The 24178-nt window shown below is 35.9% G+C and overlaps 1 protein-coding gene across 1 annotated transcript in view; it reads right to left on the reverse strand.

The window, feature by feature from the left end:
- Positions 1-17413: 17413 nt before the first annotated feature.
- Positions 17414-24178, reverse strand: part of TMEM41B (transmembrane protein 41B) — a 43296-nt gene continuing 36531 nt past the window's right edge. The window contains exons 4-7 of the mRNA XM_051964236.1: positions 23670-23763; positions 22938-23042; positions 21104-21242; positions 17414-19853 (exon numbers count right to left, since the gene is read on the reverse strand). Of these exons, the coding sequence (XP_051820196.1) occupies positions 19684-19853; positions 21104-21242; positions 22938-23042; positions 23670-23763 (508 nt within the window). The 3' untranslated portion in view covers positions 17414-19683. The remainder of the gene's footprint in view (positions 19854-21103; positions 21243-22937; positions 23043-23669; positions 23764-24178) is intronic.

Consider the following 24178-nt stretch of genomic DNA (forward strand, 5'->3'; position numbering starts at 1 on the left):
TGCCATTAATAAATTCTTACTGACTGATTAATATATATGAAAATATTTGTAACAGTATTTTTATGGGAACAAAGAACTGGAAACAAAGCAGGTACCCACAGACAGCCAAACTGTGATGTAAAAAAAGAATATTCTTGTTCAATAAGAAATTACTATTAAGAAGAATTCAGAAAAACATAGGAAAATCTATATGACCTGATATTAAGAAAAGTAAAACCAGAACAACCTTCAACCTTCAATAATGAGAATGAAAAGAACACTCAAAAGAAGTTGAGCTCTGAGTAACTATAATAACCAAATCTAAGTCTCAAAGAACAGATTATAAAGCAAACATATTTCTCTCTTCTCAGCAGAGAGATAGAGGATTATGAGTAAGCATGTCTCATAGACGACAACATGCTATCAGTAATTTTTGTTCATTTCCCAGGGCAGAGGTCTGGGCAGGAAATAACTGTGATGTAAAAAACAAAGCTATAAATAAACCTTATTTAAAAGAAAAAACTATCTGGAAGAATTCAAAGAAGCACAGGAAGACTCTTGAACTAAGCAGATACAGGAAAAGTATACGCACAATTAAAATAACTGGAAATATCAACAACAGCAACAAAACTAAATGCTACGTAATTGTCAAGATAAAACTTGGTCCCAAATAAAAAATAAAAAAATGGACCTTTCTTCCTTCTTTGTGAAAATGATAGACTATAGGAACTTTACATATGCTGACACATTTGATTCAGGTATTGCCTAGTTTTTACAAGACCACATATTTAGAGCTAAAAGGAAACATAGAAGTCATATCATTTTAGTGTTCTGTCACTTTCAGTTGTGTCCAACTCTTAATATTGGGGTTTTTTTGGCAAAGATACTGAAATAGTTTCTACTGGGCTTATACCCCAAAGAGATACTAAAGAAGGGAAAGGGACCTGTATATGCCAAAATGTTTGTGGCAGCCCTGTTTGTGGTGGCTAGAAGCTGGAAAATGAATGGATGCCCATCAGCTGGAGAATGGTTGAGTAAATTGTGGTATATGAACATTATGGAATGTTATTGTTCTGTAAGGAACGACCAGCAGGATGAATACAGAGAGGACTGGCGAGACTTACATGAACTGATGCTAAGTGAGATGAACAGAACCAGGAGATCATTATATACCTCAACAACGATACTGTTTGAGGATGTATTCTGATGGAAGTGGATCTCTTCAATAAAGAGAGCTAATTCAGTTTCAATTGATCAAAGATGGACAGAAGCAGCTACACTCAAAGAAAGAACACTGGGAAATGAATATAAACTGTTTGCATTTTTGTTTTTCTTCCCAGGTTATTTCTACCTTCTGAATTCAATTCTCCCTGTGCAACAAGAGAACTGTTCAGTTCTGCACACATATATTGTATCTAGGATATACTGTAACATAGTCAACATGTAAAGGACTGCTTGCCATCTGGGGGAGGGGGTGGAGGGAGGGAGGGGAAAAATCGGAACAGAAGTGAGTGCAAGGGATAATGCTGTAAAAAATTACCCTGGCATGGGTTCTGTCAATAAAAAGTTATTAAAAAAAAAAAAAAAAAAAACAAAGATACTGAAATAGTTTGCCATTTTCTTCTCCAGTTAATTTTACAGATGAGAGAATTGAGATAAACAAGATTAAGTGACTTGCCCAAGATCACACAGCTAGGAAATGTCTGAGCTCCTATTTGAACTTGGGTCTTCCTGACTCCAAGTCCAGTGACCATTATGGCACCCCCAATAGCTCCATTTTACTTACAATCCCTTTCTTTTACATAGAAGGAAAAAGGTTAATTGATTTTCTCAAAGATGCACAGGTACTCAGTGACACAAGTGGAATTTGAACTCAGGTCTTGTAGGTTCATGTCTAGCACTGAATTATGATCCCTTGTAGCAGTTGCTGAATTTGGAATAAGAGAGGGTTCAATGGAAAAGGGGAAGGGGAAGGGCAGATTTAGAAATCAGGTTGATAGAAAAACAAAAGGTATCAATACAAAAACATTTTTAAATAACTATAGGCCTGTGGATTTGATTTTTATTATATATAACAAAATTTTTAAATGCATTTCTAAGCAGATTATTGAAAAGTGGACTAGAGATAATAATGATAAAGATAAAGAAATGAGTTCATTTCTCTATATATAGAAAGGGGGAAAATTATCTCTAAAAATCAATACTGCTTCATCAGGAGTTAACCAGATAGCTTCTTTTGGCAGATTAATGAATCTGGTAGATAAAGGGATTGTTATAGATACTGTATATCTAGATCTCAGCAAAGCACTGGCCAGACATGTAGGAATGATGGAAAGATATTGGCTAGACAACAATATAATAAAAAGAATTTAGAACTGCTTGAGCAAGAAAACCCCAAAAGAAGTCATTAATGGGTCAATATGCATTTGGAGGGCAGCCCCAGGCTTCTGCGTTACTCCATATGCTATTCAATATTTTTATCAATGACTTAAAGATTTCCATATATATATAGTATGAATGAAACTGGAAAGGACAACTAATTGGATATCAAAAATAGCTCTTGATAGGCTAAGGTGAGGTGTTAAGTCAAATCAGATGAAATGTAATAGAGAAAAATGTAAAATTCTACATTTGGTTTAGGAAACAATAAAGTTCATAAGTATATGATGGAACCACATAGTTGGAAAATCATATGAAAAAGACCTGGGCATTTCACTGCTTCATCTGGAGCGCTTTTTCAGGTCTGGTCCTCTTCTCACCAGCCTGATCCGTTATCTTGCTTCTAGAGCCTCTCCTTCAGCCTCTCTCTGGTTCTGGAACTATCAACAACACTGCTCATGTTCCTGGAATGAGTAGAACATCCAGTTCCTCATGGCCTCACTAATCATCTCTGCTATATTCTGGACCAAAGTGCCCTCCTCCTTCCACCTTATATGTGTTGTTTTGTCCTATGAGAATGTAAGCTCAAATTAGTTTATCCAAATTAACTTTAAAAGACATATGAAGAAGGATGCTATCTGCAGAAAAAGAGCTGATAAAAGTATGTATAGAATAAATTTACATATATATGCATACATATGTGTGTATGCATATATGTACATAAATAAATATAAATATAAATATTTGTATCTACTGAAAAGGGTGAAAGGGAAAAAAGAGAAATTTACATGATAATTTTGTTATATATTTGAAAGGAATGGCAAATTGTGCATAGTAGACTAGCAGTTTTGTGTACAATCATCTTTTTATTGTACTGTGTTATGGAAATGCTTATTTTATTCCATAAATTAAAAATAAAATTTTTAAACAACTATAAGCTCCTTGTACCAGGGTCTGCTTTTGCTTTCATATTTGTATCCTCAATGCTTAGCTCAGTGCCTTAAAATAGAAAGTGTTTAATAAATGCTTTTTCTTTTTCAAAATATATCAACAGTGTGACATGGCAGCCAAAAAACTCCCATATTATCTTTTTTTTTTTTTTTAGAATTTCTGGAAGGGAAAGGTTTTTTTAATTATAGCTTTTTATATACAAAACATGCATGGGTAATTTTTCAACATTGACCCTTGCAAAAACTTCTGTTTCAACTTTTCCCCTCCTTCCCTCCACCCCCTCCCCTAGATCCCGTATTATCTTGAACTGCATTATGAATGGTATTATCTGGGCTGCATACCACCCTTGAAATATTAAAAGTTTAATTTTCAGACACAGGTATTAATAGTCCTGTTGCCCTCTACTCTTGTTAGACCACAGCTAAAATGTTGTATTTTGTTCTGGGCACAACATTTCCCAGAGCTTGACAAACTGGAGGATGTAGATGAGGATGGCTGGGATGCTGAGAGATGTGGAGGCTATATTACATGAGCACTGGATGTAGTGGGGATGTTTAACCTGGAGATGAGAGGCTAAGGAGGGGCAGACCTATAGATCTAGATACAGACCTATAGACCTATAGATAATCTTTCAAGATTAGAAGGTCTGGCATGTGTAGGAGGACTAGATTTCTTTTTCCATGGCTTGGGAAAGCAGAACTTGTTTTCATTCCCCCCAAGGGCAGAACTAGGATTGGGAGAATTGGGAGAAAAAATCTTCCTAGCATAAATGACAATACCCCAAAGTAGATTGGTCTGCCATGGGAGGTAGTGTCTTCCCCCTCACTTGAGCTTTTCAGACAGAAGCTAGATGACTAATTGCTGGCAATGCTGTGGAAAAGATCCTTTTACAAGTACTGATAGGACTAGATAATTTCTCAAGTCCCTTCTAACTTTCAATTCTGTGATTCTGTGACATGTTTGAAAAAAAAATCACTCCTGCTGCTCAAAAAGGGAAATTCTAAGTTTATAAATATCTTCTTTATTTTCCCTTTCTCTGTCTACTGTAGGTCCTAACACTTTACTCATGAGTAGAGACACTGATATAAATATAATTCTAACCCCCCTCCCCAACATACTCACATATACACACTCATACACATACAGTCTTCAGCTGTCAAAACAAAACATCCTACACAACTGCAAATAACATTTGCCTAGAAATAAATATAACTGCCCCCTCCCAGAAGATCTAAACAAGCCTACATGAATTAACTAAGAAATCTAAGTTCCTTATGGTTTTCTATAGGGTTTCCCAAATTGTTGTTGTTGAGTTGTTTCAGTCGTGGCCCCATTTGGGGTTTTCTATTACCATTTCCTTCTCCAGCTCGGTTTACAGATGAGGAAACTGAGGCATAATGAAGTGACTTATCCATGGTCACTCAGCTAGTGTCTGAGATCAGATTTGAACTCGTGCCTTCCTGACTCCAGGTCTGGCTTTCTATTCACTATCCTTAGCATATATTCACTCAACCAGCATAGATCTGAGTTTAGTCTCAGCTCCATCACATACTGGCTACCAGCTGGTAATAACTGAACCTGTTTCCTCCTCAATAAAATAAGTGAAAATTGTTCAGTTGTTGTGAGGAAACAGGATTTACAAATGTGAATAAATATTGACTACACAAGGATTAAATAATAAATTACAATATGTTCATATAGGATAACAAATAAATATGTAAATTAGGATATAATTAAGCAAATAAAATGTAAAGTCCTAGCTTTGAGAAAGAATGGGGAGATACCATTATACATGGTTTCATGGAAATGATGGCTTTTGCAGTGAGCTTTGAAGTGACGATGATGATGATGATGATAGCATTTATAAATGACTTTAAGGTTTGGAAAATGCTTTACAAATATTAACTCATTTTATCCTCCCAATAATTTTGGCAAGTGGTTCTATTATTATCCTTATTATACAGATAAGAAAAGTGAGGCTGCAAAACAGTTAGGTGATGTGCTAGTTAGTATTCCATCCACAAGTGATGCACAAGTATCACAATCCCTGCAAAATGGGTATTCGATCTCAATTTATGACTGGTCCACATCTCTGATCATAATTTATAAGGTTCATTTAGCCTCATCATTTGGTCCATGTCCTTCATTCCTCATGGCTGTTCTACTCAGAACTCACTTCTCTCTGGACTCCAAATCCATTTCTCTTCTAAGCAGTAAACCACAATATTTCTGTGGAAGATGTACTCTATTTACTCTTTTCTAGGGTAGAAACTGAACATATGGCATGGCTCAAAAATGGCCTCAGAATTATGATTTTACACAATATTTAATTTGGAAAATCCATCAATTGTTATTCTCTCTTGAGTTCCTAGAAACTAGCATTTCTCCTGGGAGCAGGTATTTGTTTACAAGTATCTACAAAAAAAAATGGTAAAAGATTTTCATACAAGTATCTAAGCTAGCAAACCAGCAAATTTATTATTTTATTTAACATGGAAAAAAGTACAAAGACTCATAACCAAAACAGTCAAGAAAATTATTATCTCTCTAGTAAAACTCATCTGGGACCTTCCTCAGTTCTTCATAATTTTTACTATAAAGAGATTGAGTGTACCCTCAAAAGGAGAAAATATCATGGGGTAGGCACTAACCAGTCTTTGACACTCAATCATGGGCCAACCTATCAATCAATCAATCAATCAATGATAATTGACAGTCAGAACCAGGTCTTCCCTGGTTCTTTCCTTTATAACTAAATCTTACAAAAGAATGAACAAAATTCATCAAAAGGTACTTATGTGACATTTAGGTTTGGATGAAATAAGAAGACAGAGAGATGAAATAACAGCCTAAATTTCACTTGGCCCAGGTTTTGATTATCATATTTCTCTGATATGGGTCAACCATCCAAATCACTTTAAAAGGAACAACAAATTTGTCTACCTTGAAGGTATAGCTAATGTACCCATTTTACAGGTGTCATTTCAAGATATGAGCTATAATTCTAATAGGACATATATGTGTGATTCTGATTCCTGCATTCCTTTCTCTTTTGTTCTTTCTTCTTAGCTAACAAGCACTTCTCTTATGCCTACAATACAGAATTTATGGAACTTGTGACAAAAAAAAATTGGTTGTCACTCAAGTCTCTTGTCAATAACAGAAGAGGCAAATATGTCTCTTACTGCTACTTATAAGGTGTAAATGATGAGTATGAAGCAATCTAAGCAATGTTATGTCAAGTTCTACTAATAATTTCTTGGGGGCAGCTAGGTGGCGCAGTGGATAGAGTACTAGCCTTGAAGTTAGGACGACCTGAGTTCAAATCTAATCTCAGATACTTAACAGGTCCTGGTTGTGTGACTCTGGGCAAGTCACTTAACCCCAATTCCCTCAGCAAATAATTATTTGAAACTTGAAAAAAAAAAGAAACTCCAGTAACTCCTCTATATTTGTATCTTTGGGGGCAGCTAGGTGGTACAGTGGATAGAGGACTAGCCCTGAAAGTCAGGAGGACCTGAGTTCAAATCTGACCTAGCTGTGTGACCCTGGGCAAGTCACTTAACCCCAATTGCCTCAGCAAAAAAAAAAAAAAAAAATCAGTATATTTGCATCTTTGGTTTACTGATGCAGTGGGAAAGATTCAATTCAACAAAAATTTGTTAATTTACTAGTTATATGTCAGGTCTTATGCTAGAGGTTTGAGACACAAAGATTTAAAAAGGAGTTTGCCCTCAAAGAGTTTACAATCTACCGCAGGAAGAGAACATGTATACAGATAATATTTTATTAGGAAGGGTATAGTAGGGAGACTCTTTAGTTTTGATTACCCACGGAATAACTCATTATTCGTAAGCCAATTTCCACAGGCCCAGGGCGATCCAGAGGAGTGAGATGGACCACAATTCTGAGATGCTCCAACAGACAAGAGATTGTCTCTAACTTCTCTGCAAAGGGACAGGACCACTGAGATGAGAATGTACTCAACTGGAATAAATCTCACTGCTACAAGGAGCCTTAGGACAGGATAAAATAAATATTATAAAATAAATATAAATATACTTGACATTCGCTTTCCTTTCCCATTTTTGACTCAAAGCCCAGTGTTCTAGTTAACATCATATTCCCCACTTTCCTTTCATGGATAAGTCTGGGATTGGGAAGAAAATAGCAATCCTCTTTATGATCTATGGGTATGCACCAAGTTCCAGAGGAAGTGAGTTTGACAGGAAGAACTTATGTTTTCTTTTGTATTTTCACACAACATTTTTAAAGTCATGTGATCACACACAAAGTGTGGTGAATTTGGGGGTACAGAGGGAAGACACCTGGGAGAATGAAATACATCCGTAGCAGCAGAGAAATGAAGGGAAAACAGAAATTGTAAATTTTGCATTTTAATATTTGATCAATATTTCATTTTCTGTATTATACTAGGATTCCAAATAATATGAATTTTTTTTAAAAAGTCCATTATGAGTCTTCCTCAAAAGACCTGGGATGTTGGAGGGAACGTCCTGGTATTTGCAGGCTTGGCTGCCCTCTACAGATGTGAGAGGACGTTGCAGCCTGGGGTTTCTGTTTGTTTAAGTGGTTAGCCTGTGGGCATGTGGGATGGGTGGAGGACTGTTAAAAGCCCAGGCTGGGAGCACAAATAAAGCAACGCCCCCTAATCGTTCCCAAGGCCATCAAGCGGAGCTGCCTCTTGCCACTGGACCCAAATAGCTCTGGAGGAGAAAGTGGGACTGGAGACTTTGCACAGCCCTCCCTCCCTTAAATCCAATTCATCTGAACGTCATGTCCTGATCCTCTTCAAGAACAAACAAGGATGCAGTTTATTTTCTTAATCAATTTTTTCTTTTTGATTTGATTTTTTTGTGCAGCGATTGCATAAATATGTATGTGTATATTATATTTAACATTTTTTACCACGTTTAACATATATTGGATTACTTGCCATCTAGGGGAGGGGGTGGGAGGCAGTGTGGGGGGGAATTGGAACACAAGGTTTTGTATGGGTTATGTCGAAAAATTATCCATTATACTGTAACCTATTCAACATGTAAAGGACTGCTTGCCATCTGGGGGAAGGGGTGGAGGGAGGGAGGGGAAAAATCGGAACAGAAGTGAGTGCAAGGGATAATGTTGTAAAAAAATTACCCTGGCATGGGTTCTGTCAATAAAAAGTTATTAAAAAAAAAAAAAAAGAAAAGAAAAAAAAGAAAAATTATCCATGCATATGTTTTGAAAATAAAAAGCTTTAATTAAAAAAAAAAAAAAAGCAAATGGGAAAAAAAGTTGAACAAACAGCAGCAACTCAAATTTTGCACAACTGCCGTGAAAGTAAAGGGGATACTGATACACAGGAGCCGATCACCACACCATAAGTATTTATTTATTTATCTCAGGTACATGTGGTAGGTGTGGCTCAGAAATGGTGAGGGGTCACCATTTAATAAAAAAGCTGGAGAAATCTCTAAAGCAAAGCAAAGTTTATGATACCTTCTGGCGAGAAGGGTGTCCACCCATCGAGCAGGCAATCCAAGGGAGGATTGCCTCCTGTGGGCAAGGTTAACACTTTAATCCTTAACGCAAATACCCCTCCCACCACTGACCCTCATCCTCACTGGCTGAGGGTCTTATATTCTAAATGCGGGAACTACCCAAAAAGTTGAACTTGACCAATAAATACATAGTTGCCCATATTTGACTGAAATAGGGAGAAAATGATGTCATGGGAGGGGAGCAGGGATCAATGCTCAAAGTCCTTCAGGCCTCCTCAAACTCTGAAGTAGATGAAGCCTGACTCGATTTTCACAACTGTCTGAAAAATCTCACCTCATCTCGTTCACATGTATGGAAGATCTGAAATCACAACAGTGACAAAGCAGCGATCTAGACAAAGGGCTCTAGAAACATTTGGAGAGAATCCTTTTAGCCTACTCTAGAATCATACAGGAGTTAAGCAACTTGCCACGGGCCACACAACAGTCACTGTCTTGAGCCAGGCTGGAACTCAGGCCTTTTTTTAGATTAAATATGTACAATCCTTTTAAACACATTTATGTATTTATCATGTTGTGCAAGAAAAATCAGACCAAAAAAAGTTAAAATACTATTCAGACTCCATAATTCTTTCTCTGGTTGTAGATGACGAATTGTCTTGGATTATTGTATTGCTGAAAAGAGCTAAGACAATCAAAGTTGATCACCACATAATCTCGTAGAATATAAAATATTATCATAAAAAGATTTTTTTTTTGTTAAAAAAAAAAGTAAAGACCTCATAGAGCCTGAACTTGGATTTAAAGGAAGGAGGGAACAAATTCTAAGAATGGGAAACAGCATGTGCAGAACCAACAATTGGCACATCAAGATCAAAGAACAGATAATGATCCAATTTGGCCAGAGAGTATATAAAGGAGAATAATATGTAATAAAGTTAGAAAAGCAGATTGGAGAAAGAGTACAAAGGGCCTTAAATGTCTTTAGTGCTATCAGCAATAAGGAATCACTGAAGGTTTTCAGACAGTCAGAAACACTGTGCTGTGGTTCCAACAACATTTTGGTCCTTTGTGAGAAAAAATGTGTTTGAATCCTATTTCAATCCGTATTAATCAATTTGATATTATTAGCTCTGGGGCCTAGTATGCAGAACTTAAAATCACTGCTCCTTTAGAATGCGTTCTAAATCTAAATCATCTAGAATTTATAAAGAGCTGCAGAATATAAATTCACTTGCTTACTCACAGAGGCCCTCCATTCTTGTTTTTCCTTGTCACGGTGACCAAGCTCAGTGTGGCAGAGGTGACTCAACTACATGGAAAGCCCTTCAATTTATTTTTGTATCTCGGGACTATTTTCTCTAGTCAGCAGATTACCATCTTGTGACCAACTAGTAGGTGGAGATATTCCTTGCTTCACCTACTTTAGGACCCTGCTGATACATCATTTCTGCTTATGCATCATGTCAACCAATAGGATTCTGCATTTTACCAAGATACCTCTTTGACATATTTAGTTATCACACACACACACACACACACACACATATTCTATTTTTTTTTAATAATATGATTAAATGGAAATGTATAAAGCAATTCTATATGTATAATCTACATCAGATTGCTTGCTGTTTTAGGGAGATAAGAGCAAAGGGAGGAAAAATTTGGAACTCAAAATCTTACAAAAATAAATGTTGAAACAAGATTATATAACGACCAATTCTGATGGACGTGGCTCTCTTCAACAATGAGATGGTTCAGACCAGTTCCAATTGTTTAGTGATGGAGAGTCATCTATACCCAGAGAGAGAACTGTGGGAATTGAGTTTGGTTTACAACATAGCATTTTCACTCTTTTTGTTGTTATTTGTTTGCATTTTATTTTGCTTCTCATCTTGCTTCTCAAACCATTTTCTGGTTTGATTTGATTTTTCTTGTGTGGCAAGATAATTGTATAAATATGTATGCATATATTGGATTTAACATATTTCTACAAAAATATTGGGATTACTTGCCATCTAGGGGAGGGGGTAGAAGTGTGCATGGGGAAATTGGAATAGAAGATTTGCAATGTTAAATAATTGTCCATGCATATATTTTGAAAAATAAAGCTTTAATAAAGAAAAAAAATGTTGAAAACTATCTTTACATGTAATTGGAAAAACAAAATACTATTGAGGGAAAAAAATGTGATTTTTTTTTTCCTCTTTAATATCCTAATCAATATTTTACAGGTGGTTTGGGGGTTTTTTGAGCAGTGGAGGGCTCACTGCACTTCATGTGTTTCCAACTCTATAATAATTCTTGCTCCTTTAGAAAAAGGGATTTCCATTTTCCCTCCTCTGAAATCATTCTGCTGACCATTTCTTCCAGAACAATAGTTTTCCATCACAATCATGAATCACAATTTGTTCAGTCATTCTCCAATTGATGGGCATGGCCTCAATTTCCATTTCTTTGCCACCATGAAAGAGCCACTATATTTTGTACAAATAGGTCCTTTCCCTTTTTAAAATTTAAAATTTTTTTGTAACACAGACCTAGTAATAGTATTGCTAGATCAAAGGGCATGTACAATTTAATAGCCCTTTCATAATTCCAAATTGCTCTCCAGAATAGTTGGCTCAGTACAGTGCATTAGTGTCCAAATTTTCCCACATCCCCTCCAACATTCATTATTTTCCTTTTGTCCTATTAACCAATCTGTTAGGTGTGAAGTGGTGCCTCAGAATTGTTTTAATGTACATTTTTTAATCACAAAACGGGATTTCACAGAATAAAAAGAACAATTTGATAGCTGAGTGGAGGATGAAATGAAGTGGGGAAAAATTTGAGACCAGTCCTTGTTGTTTATTGCATTAGTGCACATGTGAAGTGATGAGTCCCACACCAGGATAGTGGCAGAGAAAGGGGAGTAAGAGATTTTACAAAGGATGTGACAAGGAAGGAAAGAGTAAGGAGTAAAGAATGACAATTAGGATGCAAGCTTGGTTAACTTGGAGAATGATGGTAGGTGGTGCCGTAGTGCATACAGTGCTCATCTAATGTCTGGAAGTTTCTCAGTTCAAATCTGGCCTCAGATACCCGCTGGCTGTGTGAATCTGGCCAAGTCACTTAACCCTGTTTGCCTCAGTTTCCCCATCTGTAAAATGGTCTGGAGAAGGAAATAGCAAACCCTTCTAATCTACCAAGAAAATCTTGAATGAGTCAGACACAACTCAACAAGGAAAATTAAGAAGAGGAGGACTTGGGGGGAAAAGAGAATGAGTTCGTTTTTGGACATGTTGGGCTTGATATATAAAGGGATATTCCTGAAATACAAGTATTTGAAGATATAAGAATGAATATCTAATAAAAGAGAGAGGAGGACCCACATGTGCAAAAGTGTTTGTAGCAGCCCTCTTTGTAGTGGCAAAGAACTGGAAACTGAGTGGATGCTCATTAGTTGGGGAATGGCTGAATAAGTTATGGGATATGAATGTAATGTAATATTATCAATTATCATTCTATAGAAAATGATGAGCAGGATGATTTCAGAAAGGTCTGGAGAGACTTAAACGAACTGATGCTAAGTGAAGTGGGTAGAACCAAGAGATCACTGTACATAGCAACAAGATCATGCGTTGATCAATTCTAATGGGTATGGCTCTTTTCAATAATGCGGTGATTGAAGACAATACGTTTGTGATAGAAAATATCATCCACATCCAGAAAGAGAACTCTGTGGATCAAAGCACAGTATTCTTACTTTTTTGTTGTTTTCTTGTGGGTTTTTTCTTTTTTTTTCCCTTTTGATTTGATTTTTCTCGTGCAGCATAACAAATATATTTTATATATACATATATATCCAAATATAAATATATTAAGAAGAATTGCACGCTTAACCTATATTGAATGACTTGTTATCTTGAAGAAAGAGGAGGTGGGGAGGGAGAAAAATTTGGAGCACAAGGTTTTGCAGGGGTGAATGTTGAAGAATATCTTTGCATGTAATTTGGAAAAAAATAAGTATTATTTAAAAAGAATCAAGATTAGGGGACAAGATCCATATCTGAGAATGATTCATATCATTGATAACTGAATCCTGGGAGATGGTGTAATCAAATGAAATAGTAGAGAAAACAGAAGAGAGATCAGGACCGGGGCTTGGAGGACACCTACAATTAATAGATTGGAGATACAGAAAAAGATTAGAAAGGAGAGGTAAAACAGGCAGAAAAAAAAATAGAAAATAGCTTTACAAAAACCTAGAGACAAAAGTACCAAAAAAGAGGATGACTGACAGGCTGCAGAGAGGTCAAAGATGAAGAGTAAAAAAAGGTCATTAGGTCTGGCAATTAAGAGATCACTAACAATCTTGGAAGCAGTTTGTTGAATGATGAGGCAGAAACCAGACTGCCAGAGATTTAAGAAGAGAATAAGAGGAATGTTGATGGAGACATTAACTGAAGATGGCCTTTTCTAGTTTAGACGTGAAAAGGAGCAATAAAAGGTAGTGAGGATGAGGAAAATATGGACATATTTATAGGCAGCAGGGACAAGACAACAAATGGGAAAAGTGAAGATTAGTTAGACTAGGGATGATAGAGAAATATGCTTTTTAAAATGGGATGGAATGGGATATGTGCACCTAGAGGGGTTTGGTTTGTCAACAAGAAGTGCCATCTTCTCATAGACAGCATAAAAGGATGGGAGAAGACAACAGGGATATGAGATAAAGAGGAAAGAAGAGGAGCTTTTGGCAAATGTCCTTTTTTTCCAAATGAAACATGAGTCAAGATTCTCAGGTGAGTGAGGGAGAGAATCATGGCAGGTGTGGGGAGGGACAAGGAAATCTGAAAAAGTTGCTGCAAGGTGACTAATGAATCGATTGTTGTTTAGTTGTGTCCAATTCTTTATGACCCCATATGGGGTTTTCTTGGCAAACATATTAGAGGGGTTCACCATTTCCTTGCCCAGTGGATTAAGGCAGAGATTAGGTGACTTGCCCAGGGTCATACAGCTTGTATCTGAGGCCAGATGTCCAGGTCCAGGGCTCTATCCACTGGGCCACATAGCTGCCTCCCTAATAATTAGGAAGGTGCAAAAGATTGCCTCGCCACAGGGAAGACGCAGCCGAGACTTAGATAACATGAATTTGTCGCAAATAAAGAGTCTGGTTTCATGATTTCCTCCAACTTCATTGGGCAGCATGAGTATAGGGAGTGAAGAAGCAGATGGCAGAAATAATTAAGGGTAAGGTCTGTCAAGACAAGATTGGCAAGAGGATAAAGGGGAACGAGAGGTTCCAGAGAGCGCAGCCAGCCAGTGTGGGGCTGGTGGCCTGGGAAAAACTGAGGACCGGAGGTAAATGCTGAGGATAGAGAATCAGGCAGAGATGCAATGAATTGTGTGAAGATTAGGGAATTTCAAAGTTTGTTAACAAAGAAGTGGAATATTTATGAGTGACAGCAAGACTTCTCTCTGTTAAGCTAAGTTCTCTGAAGTCAGAGGTTCTAGTGTGTGAGAGGCCATTGTCATGTCTATGGCCCCTACTATGACGGCGGGAATTGGGTTATAAAGAGCCAGGTGCTGAGCTCACTGAAGAAGGGAGAGGAGCCTAAGTTTGATAGATAAGTACCAGCATCTCGGGTGATAAATACTAACTGAACGGACTTGAAGAGAGGCCACTGCATGACGACAGCAGCGGAATGACAAGGAGTATCCCAATTCCACGACCAGGACTGGCAGGTGCAGGGACCACCTGTGCTGGAAAGGGTGCCAGGTCTCAGTGAGCACCAAGGGTTAAAGGAGAAGGGTAAAGGTTCTAGATGAAAGAGCACAGTGGAAGGGGTGGATAGCTTTAAAGTGGGAGCTGGGAGGATTACTTGGGAGGGCACAAGTATGTCGGAAGAGCAGCAGTAGGGCTGGGAATGAGGGATGGGGGAGAGTGCGACAGCATATTAATTAAGGTATAAATTTAGATTAAGTTATCATCATCTCTCAAAGTTAAACCGAGAGCGGAGATGTGAGGCAACATTAGGAGGTGGAATTAGGGACGATAGATTACCGTGGTTTGTGTATGTATTGTTTTCTATTGAAACTATATCTTGATGGACAGAAGCAGCTACACCCAAAGAAAGAACACTGGGAAATGAATGTAAATTGTTTGCATTTTTGTTTTTCTTCCCGGGTTATTTGTGCCTTCTGAATCCAATTCTCTCTGTGCAACAAGAAAACTGTTCGGTTCTGCACACATATACTGTATCTAAGATATACTGCAACATATCTAACATATATAGGACTGCTTGCCATCTGGGGAAGGGGTTGGAGGGAAGGAGGGGGAAAATCAGAACAGAAGTGAATGCAAGGGATAATGCTGTAAAAAATTACCCTGGCATGGGTTCTGTCAATAAAAAGTTATTAAAAAAAAAACTATACCTTGAAGAAAAAAATGAGTGAAGAGTGCTGGTGGATGGCAATGTCCCTGAAGACAACAAGGCTATGATCTCAGGAAATATCTGCACTATGAAGTCCAGTTAAATGACATGACTAGGTCACAAAGGAAGTGGCATTTGAACCCAAGCCACCCAATTCCTAATCTAGCGCTCCTCCTGCTCTATGACAAAGCCTTCTAGAGGGCTGTGCCCAGTTGTTAGCATCCTATTTTAAGAAATACATCTAGGATGCCTGGGAAGATGAGGGCTCTGAAAACCACAAAGGAATGAATGAATAAAGGATTTGTTAAGCATTTGGCTTGTGCAAAGAAAGCACTGTACTGAATGTGGGAGATAAAAATATAAAAGATAGCTTCTGCTCTCAAGGTGGTCACACTGTGATAGGCAAAGACATTCATATAAGGTTTCAGGGGAAAGTCAGAAGGAAAATCCTGTGGTCATTAGGGTTCAGCAGCAAAGCAGATGAGAATGCCTCTTCTTTCATGTCCTTTTCACTAATACCATATCAGTTTCTGAAGCTGAACCATTTGACAGCATTAAAGACTTTGAAAACAAAAACTTTCTTTTTTGGGCCTTTAATAGATGTGGATATAGCACCTGCAGGAGCCATATCATATGAGAAATTAATAAAAAACAAAACTCAAGTGGAATTGAGCTAAGAGTTAATGTGAGGGGAAAAAATTATTCTTTTTAAAGCCTATCCATTCAGAGAGTACAGCAATACAAGGAAGCTAGATTTTGGTTATATAAGAACCTTTTAACAATGAGAATGAGAATGATCAGTCTCTTTCAGCTCAAAATCCTCAAATAATTTGATCCTATCATGGGAATTAATTATTCATATATCCCAAAAACATCTACTTATGTGCAAAGCAAGGGACATCAAACCACAGTGGAGGAAGAAGGGATCTTGGAGTCAAAAAGACCTAATATGTCAGAAAAGAAAATAACAAATGTTAGTGGTAATATGGAACAATAGAGACACTAAGGCACTGATGGTGAAGTTGTGAAGCGGTCCAACCATTTTGGAGAACAATTCGAAATCATGCCCAAAGGGTAATAAATCTTTGCATACTTTGACTCAGCAATAGTACTACTAGGTCTGTTTCCCAAAAACCTGAAGGAAAAGGGAAAAGATGTATATATTAAAAATATATATATGTACTTTAATATATTTAACATGTATGAGACCACCTGCCATCCTAGGGGAGGGGGTGGAGGCAAGGAGGGGAAAAGTTGAAACCTTAATTTTTGTAAGGGTCAATGCTGAAAAATTACCCATGCATATGTTTTACATATAAAAAGCTATAATTAAATATATATCTCAACTCTGTTTTATGGTGGGAGAGTACTAGAAACTAAAGGAATGTTTTTCAAAAGAAGGCTGAACTATGATAGTATAAGGGGAAATGACAGGGGGAATGCATTCAGAGAAAAATCTGGTAAGAACTATATGAGTTGATTCAAAATGAACAGAACTGGGAGAACAAAGTACACAGTAACAGCAACTGTGAAAAACTTAGCCACTCTAATCATTGTTTGGATGAAAAATGTTACCTCTGAAGAGAGAACTAATAAACTTTTGAGCATTGATTAAAGCATTTTTTTCTTTATCTTATTTTTTCCACAATAATAGATAAAAATATATTTTATATGACTTCATATTAAAATTGGTATTGTATTTCTTGCCTTCTCAATGAGTGGGCAAGGAGTAGAGAGGGAAAGAATTTAGAACTGAAAATAAAAATTTTTAAATTAAAAGAAAAAACCAAACATCCTGGTTCAAAGTCCAAAGGGATCCATATTAGCTGCATGTTCTGGACAAATCATTTAGCCTCTTAGTACTCCCTAAGCCTTTAAGTACAGAGAATTTTCTTGATCTGATTGGTAAATGTAGTTCTGTCACCAAAATTTCTATAAAGGAACAAAGAGATCTAAATCAAAATGCAAAACACTGTGCTGGTTAGGAGGACGGGCTACAAAAATAAGACACAAATCTCTCTAGCCTTACAGAGATTATCCAGTTGAAGCAATAAAAATATATACAACTAAGCGTTATTATGGAATAACTCACACTTATAGAACATTTAAGGTTTATAAAGTATTCCCCACAACTCTGTAAGATCATTCTCCCAGTAAAATAAAATCCATATGCCACAAAAGTGATGTTTCTTAAGTGTTTTATTCCCATCACAGTTTAGCTTACACTGAGTATCTTAAAAATATTGTACACAAAACATAATACAACAATTCCAAAGACAGTCTACTTTGCCAAGTGAATGCAATCTCACATGGTAAGTTATTGTCTCATCCTCCTACCAACTTTGTTCACCTTCCCATTTGTTTCATGGCAGCTATCTCTATCCAAAGGACTTAAACTTGTGCCAATTGGACCTTATCAATTTGGGGCATTAGAAAAAGTTTTCCAGGAATATCACATTTGTGAAGGGGCTTTTGCATGTATGTTACTGTCTGTATTTTCCCCCAGTAAAACAATCTCAAGGATTCCTTCCTAGCAGCCATCAAAAAGGAATCTAAAACTATTGGTTTGAAGTCAATGACATTCTCAGAAAGAAAAAACATTAAACTGAAAATAGCAATCATATTCATCTACTATTCAAAGGTCAAAAGTAGAGGGGAGCAATTAAACAGTCAGTAATGACGACACAAAAACTCTGAAAAGTTAACAGGAGGGCTTCAGGTGACAAGCTCAGTAGTGTGAAGCTTCACTGCTCTGCTGAGTCCAAGCTCATAAATTATAATTCAAGCTCATATTTTGAAGTAAAAATTTACTCTTGTCATATTCTTTTAAATTAGTACTACTCTGTCCATAAAGTATGTTTGAGATAGTAAAAATACTCAAACCTTTATTGTATGCTCTAAGAGCAACAGGAAAGGAAGCTTTTTCTATGAACAAAATTAAATGAGATCACATAAAAACAATGAGACATGTATATGTTAATATATTTTCTGCATATTTACAATAAATTCATTTGTTAATACTGTGACAGAAAAAGTAATAGATTGATCCACATTATATTATAGAAAACAGGTTTTAAAGATGACCACATCTTTCTAAATTAAAAATAATAATACAGGCTTTCTCTGGTTTCTAGAAGACTCTTATGTAATGACAAACTTCTGGGAAAACAAAACTGACAAAATCTTGCAGAATGGCAAAGCCCAGAATCAAGAGGCACTGCAAACAAGCAGCAAGCAGCGAATAGTTTTTCCAGTGCTACCTAATTAGTTGTTAACATTTGAGAGACAGTGTTCTTTTTTATTTGTTGGCTTAAGACAACATAAAGCACTCAATTTGAAAACTGCCTTGATCTAAAGCAGTCACAAACAAAAAGCTACCAAAAGCATAGCTTTATAAGTATAACATGCACTAAAAAGTGTAATTATATAACATACTTTATCAGACTAATAAATTAAGGATGAAAATTCTGTAACTATTTGTCTAACCAATTTATTATATTTACCAGTGAAGACGTGTACTGGCACTAAGTTTTTGTCCCTAAAAAATTCAAAGCAGTGCAATTTTTCTACCCCCTCCAGACTGTATTTGGAGAGATGCTTGGGAACCCCCTTTTGAATTTTCAAAAAGGCATAGCATTCTAAAATATTATTTGGACAGAAATTATTGCCATTAATTTTGATCATCCTAACATACAGGCACAACTGAAATATTGGCAAAACTAGTTTAAAGAGAACAAAACAAGTTGAGGTCAGAATGTTAAATTTCAGACAAATTCATGATAAAAATTTAAAACAACAAAAATCAAACCCACAAAAGTAGAAAAACTTGATATCCTAAGTGAATTTCTCAATCTTCCAAGGGCTTGTATTTAAACAAATTCATCAAACAAATCTAAGAGGGAAAAAATAAGAACTATAGCATGTGAGTCTAATTTTCCCGGTTGATGCTCCATTTAAAAAAAAGAAAAGCTGATCTCAGCTGGAATATTAACACTTTTGTTTTCCAGCAAGTACTGTTGCATATTCATTAAGCTAATACTTGGGGAAGAGAGGGAGAGAGAGAAGGGAAAAGGGAAAATCAACAGCCCCAATTACCAAGTCAGGGATAAGTGCACCCAGGTCCTGGATTACAATAGCTAGCTTAGCTTGACAGTTTTAATGAAGAATTCTCTGCAACCTGCCATTAATACTCATTTGTAGTTACTGGCTAGGGTTCATTTAGAAGTTAATGTTTCCCTACCCACCAACAGCAAGCAAATATTTTAATGTCCTTTTCCAATCCTATTTTACTTCCTCTTCTTCCTTGCCACTTTAGAATGCCTTACACCCCAGTTGTTTGACAGGAAAATGTTCTCTTTTTCCATTGGTGAAGAGATGATTTCAAAACAGAAAAATGCGGAATTGCAGATCCTGAGATGAAAATATAGGGAAATCAAAACCAAAGTGTTTTGTTACTCAAACTTTTGTTTCAGTTTTTTCTGGAAAATAGCTGGTAGAATAGAGACAACTGCTAAAATCATCAGAACAAATACTGAGTTCCAGGAAACAGCTTCTCCTGCTGTTGTAAGCTGGTACAGTGTTGTTCCTGCTTTGATTGCTACAAAAGATGGAGGTGCAACACCTAGAACAAAACACAAAACAAAAGGATCAAGACCGGTTTTTTTCAGTTTTAAGAATGGTACATTGCTTCTCAGTTTTGAAAGGTAATTCTTTCAAAGACATAGGGCAAAATCACTCCTTTACACTTTGCTGAAAAGAATTACTTTAAATTGATGAATCAACACATTAACAATAGTTGGGCAACTTGATATGGATTGTTTCCCCTCATTCCCCTCAATGGGCCTCAGACAGGGAGGTGGGTCTAAAAGATTTCTAAAATTTCCCCTTTAAAATTTCATAATTCCAGGAATGCCTACTACACTCTATTGTATATAATACATATCAATTCCCTTTTTGGAATTTTAGTCAATAATGTTTAATATGGTTGTACATGTATGGCATATATCAAATCACCTGCCATCTTGGGGAGGGGGAAGGAAGGGAAAGGGAGGGAAGAAGAAAAAACAGAAATCAAAAATAAATGTTGAAAGCTCTTTCTCTCGTTCTCTCTCTCTTTATTTATATATACATTATATATAAATAAAATGATTAAGTTACCATTAAGGGGAAAAAAGAATTTTAGTCAAAAGCTTAAAAGAGACAAGACCAGGAGAGCTAGGTTTTTTCCCCATAATTATTAAGAAAAATGGAAAAGCCTACTTTTCATCAATTTCTCTATTAGGAATTAAAACAATTTTAGCAACCTAGAAAGAACCTGCCACTCTAGAGAAGGGACTGAATGAAGGGTGGCCATCTTTCACTTAGGATCAGGATTAGCCATATGTTGAGAATAATCATCATCACCAGAGTCATGGAGATGGTGAAGAAAGGATGGAGGGAAGAATCACAGCAGATCTCAAAGACAATCTATCAAATGGCAGATTTACAAGCATTAACCAATTTGGTAAGATCCAAAAACTTGAATGCTCATTTTGATATCTTAGTATTTTCATGGAAATCTGAAAAACAGATTTAACTAGAAAGAACTCAAATTCATCTAATATTTATTCTGCCTCTAAGCAGACTATTCATAGATAAATTTCAAAATGGGCTAAGTTCAACCAACTTCATTAAATGATTAATATGTATGGAAAAAATATAATACCAAATAAAAATCAAAAAGGAAACCGTAAGAAAGAGAGACCCAGGCTACTTATTAACCCAATGTCTTCTCATGTAACAAAAGTTTTAAATTTTTGTATAATCTTGTCCTATAAATCAGTATCCAGTAGAGGGTGGTGTTCTGTAAAGAATGTACAACTAAAGTCTTACCTAGAAAAGTACCAATAAAAAACACTTTTAATGGTACATTTATAACAGGAGATGTTATATTAATAAACCAGTTAGGCAGAAAAGGAGTTATTCTCAAAAATATTATGTAATTAATGAGATGGTCTCGGTGTCGTTCAACCTGTCATAAGAGAGAAAAGAATTAGAATTCAAGCAAATTCTATGTAGGATTCAAACTTCTCTTTTTAAAAAATAATAATAATAGCTTTTTATTTTCAAAATATATCCAATGGTAGTTTTCATTATTCACCCTTGCAAAACCTTATGTTCCAAATTTTTTCTCCCTCCGTCCCTTTGGAATTGCTTTGAATCACCTCATTATTGAGCTCAATCTAAACATATCTATAAAGTGATTTTGTGGCCTTTTCTTTTTTTTGCCAAGGTAGTTGGGGTTAAGTGACTTGCCCAGGGTCAAAGAGCTAATAAGTGTTAAGTGTCTGAGGCCATATTTGAACTCAGGTCCTGGTCCTCCTGATTCCAAGGTTGGTCCCATGTCCCATGGCCTTTTCAAATGAGATTAAATTAAGTAATTTTAAAATATCACAGAGACAGAAAAATTTAAATTTAGTTTTTAATGACTTTGGAAACCAACTGCTAAAATTACTGTGATCATCCAAGATATTAAATTCAATGAAATGAAAATTTTCACTTGCAGAAAATGAAGTAGCTTGTTTTCTTTCAATAAACATTTAAGCGGCTGCCTAAGTACTATTATACACTATCTATCTAAACAATTTTAAAAGCACAATAATGATATTTTTTTGTCACATAATCACAGAAGGAAGCTCAGAAGTTCATTTGGGAACACCCTTTACCTGAAATATAAAGCTCCCCTTCCACTAAGAAGTGGTGCCTCTCTATTTCAAATTTCATTATCAATGTCACAGTGATAAATAAAATCTCAAGATATACATTACCCCAAAGGGTTGCAAATTCATGCATATTTTTTGTCCTAATACTATCCCCACAGGGCATGAATACCAAAAGAGATTCATAAAAAACACACACAAAAATAAAGTAAAATAATATATATGTACACAAAAATGTACACCAAAAAAATTCAGAAATTGAGGGGCTGCCCATCAATTAGGGAATGATTCAATAAACTGTGGTATATAGTTATGATGGAATATTATTGTTCTCTGGGAAATGATAAGCAGGACGCTCACAGGGAAAAACAACAACCCAGGAAAGTCTTCCATGAACAAAGTGAAAGATACTGCATACAAAGTAATAGCAATGTTCTAGGATGAGCAAATGTAAATGAATTTGTTATTCTCAGTAGTACAATCATCCACAACTACTCTGAAGAACTTATGATGAAAAAATCCTATCTATACCCATATCCAGAGAAGGAACTGATTTGATCTGGCATTCTCTATTTTTCTCTTTATCTCTCTCTTTTTAAGTTAATTTTTCTTGAGAATTTTTATTTTCATTAAGGTTGGAGATATGTTTTCTTTCACAACTTGACCTTTAGGGAAATGTTTTGCTTCACCTGTGATTTCTTAATTGTAGTTGGGGATAAAGGAGAGAACCTAGAACTCAAAAATCTTAAAAACAAAGGCAAAAAAAATTGTGCTAGAGAAAAAATATGAAATAAAATTTTAAGAATGGATTTTAAAAAATATAGCACAAGTTTATATTACATTTTAATCAAAATTCTTAATTGTCCATTTTAGTGTTTCTTTCAGACAAAGCTTGGTATTATCTTAACTAAAGATGTTTGTACATAATAAGGACACTACATTTAGCAGTAGTTATCAAAGACAGAAGTGGTATATAAAAATAGTACAACAAAGGAGAAAGTACTTACCTGCTGTGACCATTTCACTGCCTTTTCTGTTAAATACTTGTATACTACTGGTCTCCCAACCAAATATGAAAGCATGTAACAGAAGGAAGCACCGAGACCAGAGCACTAGAAAGCAACAGAAAGCCATGAGCACAAGTATACTTTCTTACCTCAAAAAGGAAAAATTCACCTAATCTAAATTTCATGTGATCCTTAGGATCACAGATTTGGAACTAGAAGGGATCTCATGTCATTGAGTCTGACTGTTTCATTTTGGAACTAAGGAGACTAAAATCCAAAAAAATTGACTTGCGAGTCTCTACTGTAGGACTCACACTTAGGATTTGATAAGAGTAAGTTTATAAAAAGAGCTAATTTTAGCTGAAAAAAGCATTTTTCAAGATAAAATCTCAAATGCTAATCAAGTCACTGATTTGTTTTACCTCAAACCACTATTCCTAAGTGGTTGTTATAATTTCCCAAATCAAAAGCTCACTGCCTTTCCAATAGTAATACACGACTCCCCAAAGATCAGTATGTTTTGGGATAGACAGGGAAGATGACAGCTAACAGATGAAACCGCTTCTCCTGAAGGGATTTTTATCAGCAACTCAACCCTTCAGTCTCTACTAAAACTCATCTCATAGAGTATCACTAGGACATCATCATACCCCCATTGATCCTTACTAAGACAGATGTATGTGTACACACACACACACACACACACACACACACACACACACGTGTACTTACCAAACAAACAAGGAATAAGGCCAGTGGAAAGGGATAAAGAAATCCTGAGAGAATACTGAGAAATATAGACCCTGGAATAGCAAATGTTTGCAAACTGTATACTCAATGGTTAAGGATTAAAATGTAACTAAAATCCTTAAAAGGAAAGAAATTCAATGCTTCTTAGAATAATGCATAGGACATGATTTGTAAGACAACTCACACAAACATAAATAACATCAAACAGGCAATTTCTACAAACTATCATAATTTACTTTTTTATATTAGTAGAATGTCTTAACTATAAAGTTTCTATCCATGGGAATAATAATACATATGCTAATAAAATACCCTATTTTAAGAAATTTTGGCATATTTATAACCCAAACTTAAAAATCATAAAAATTGGGTGGCCAATTACTTGCTTTTGCTGATAGAACATTTCAAATTAAAGCATGGGAATTAAGCACAAAATATACTTTTTTTTTGACTAAATAAAAACAGGGAATACATTAGACAATAAAACATGA

Source organism: Antechinus flavipes, chromosome 6, assembly GCF_016432865.1.
Source record: "Antechinus flavipes isolate AdamAnt ecotype Samford, QLD, Australia chromosome 6, AdamAnt_v2, whole genome shotgun sequence".
NCBI classification, from domain to species: domain Eukaryota; kingdom Metazoa; phylum Chordata; class Mammalia; order Dasyuromorphia; family Dasyuridae; genus Antechinus; species Antechinus flavipes.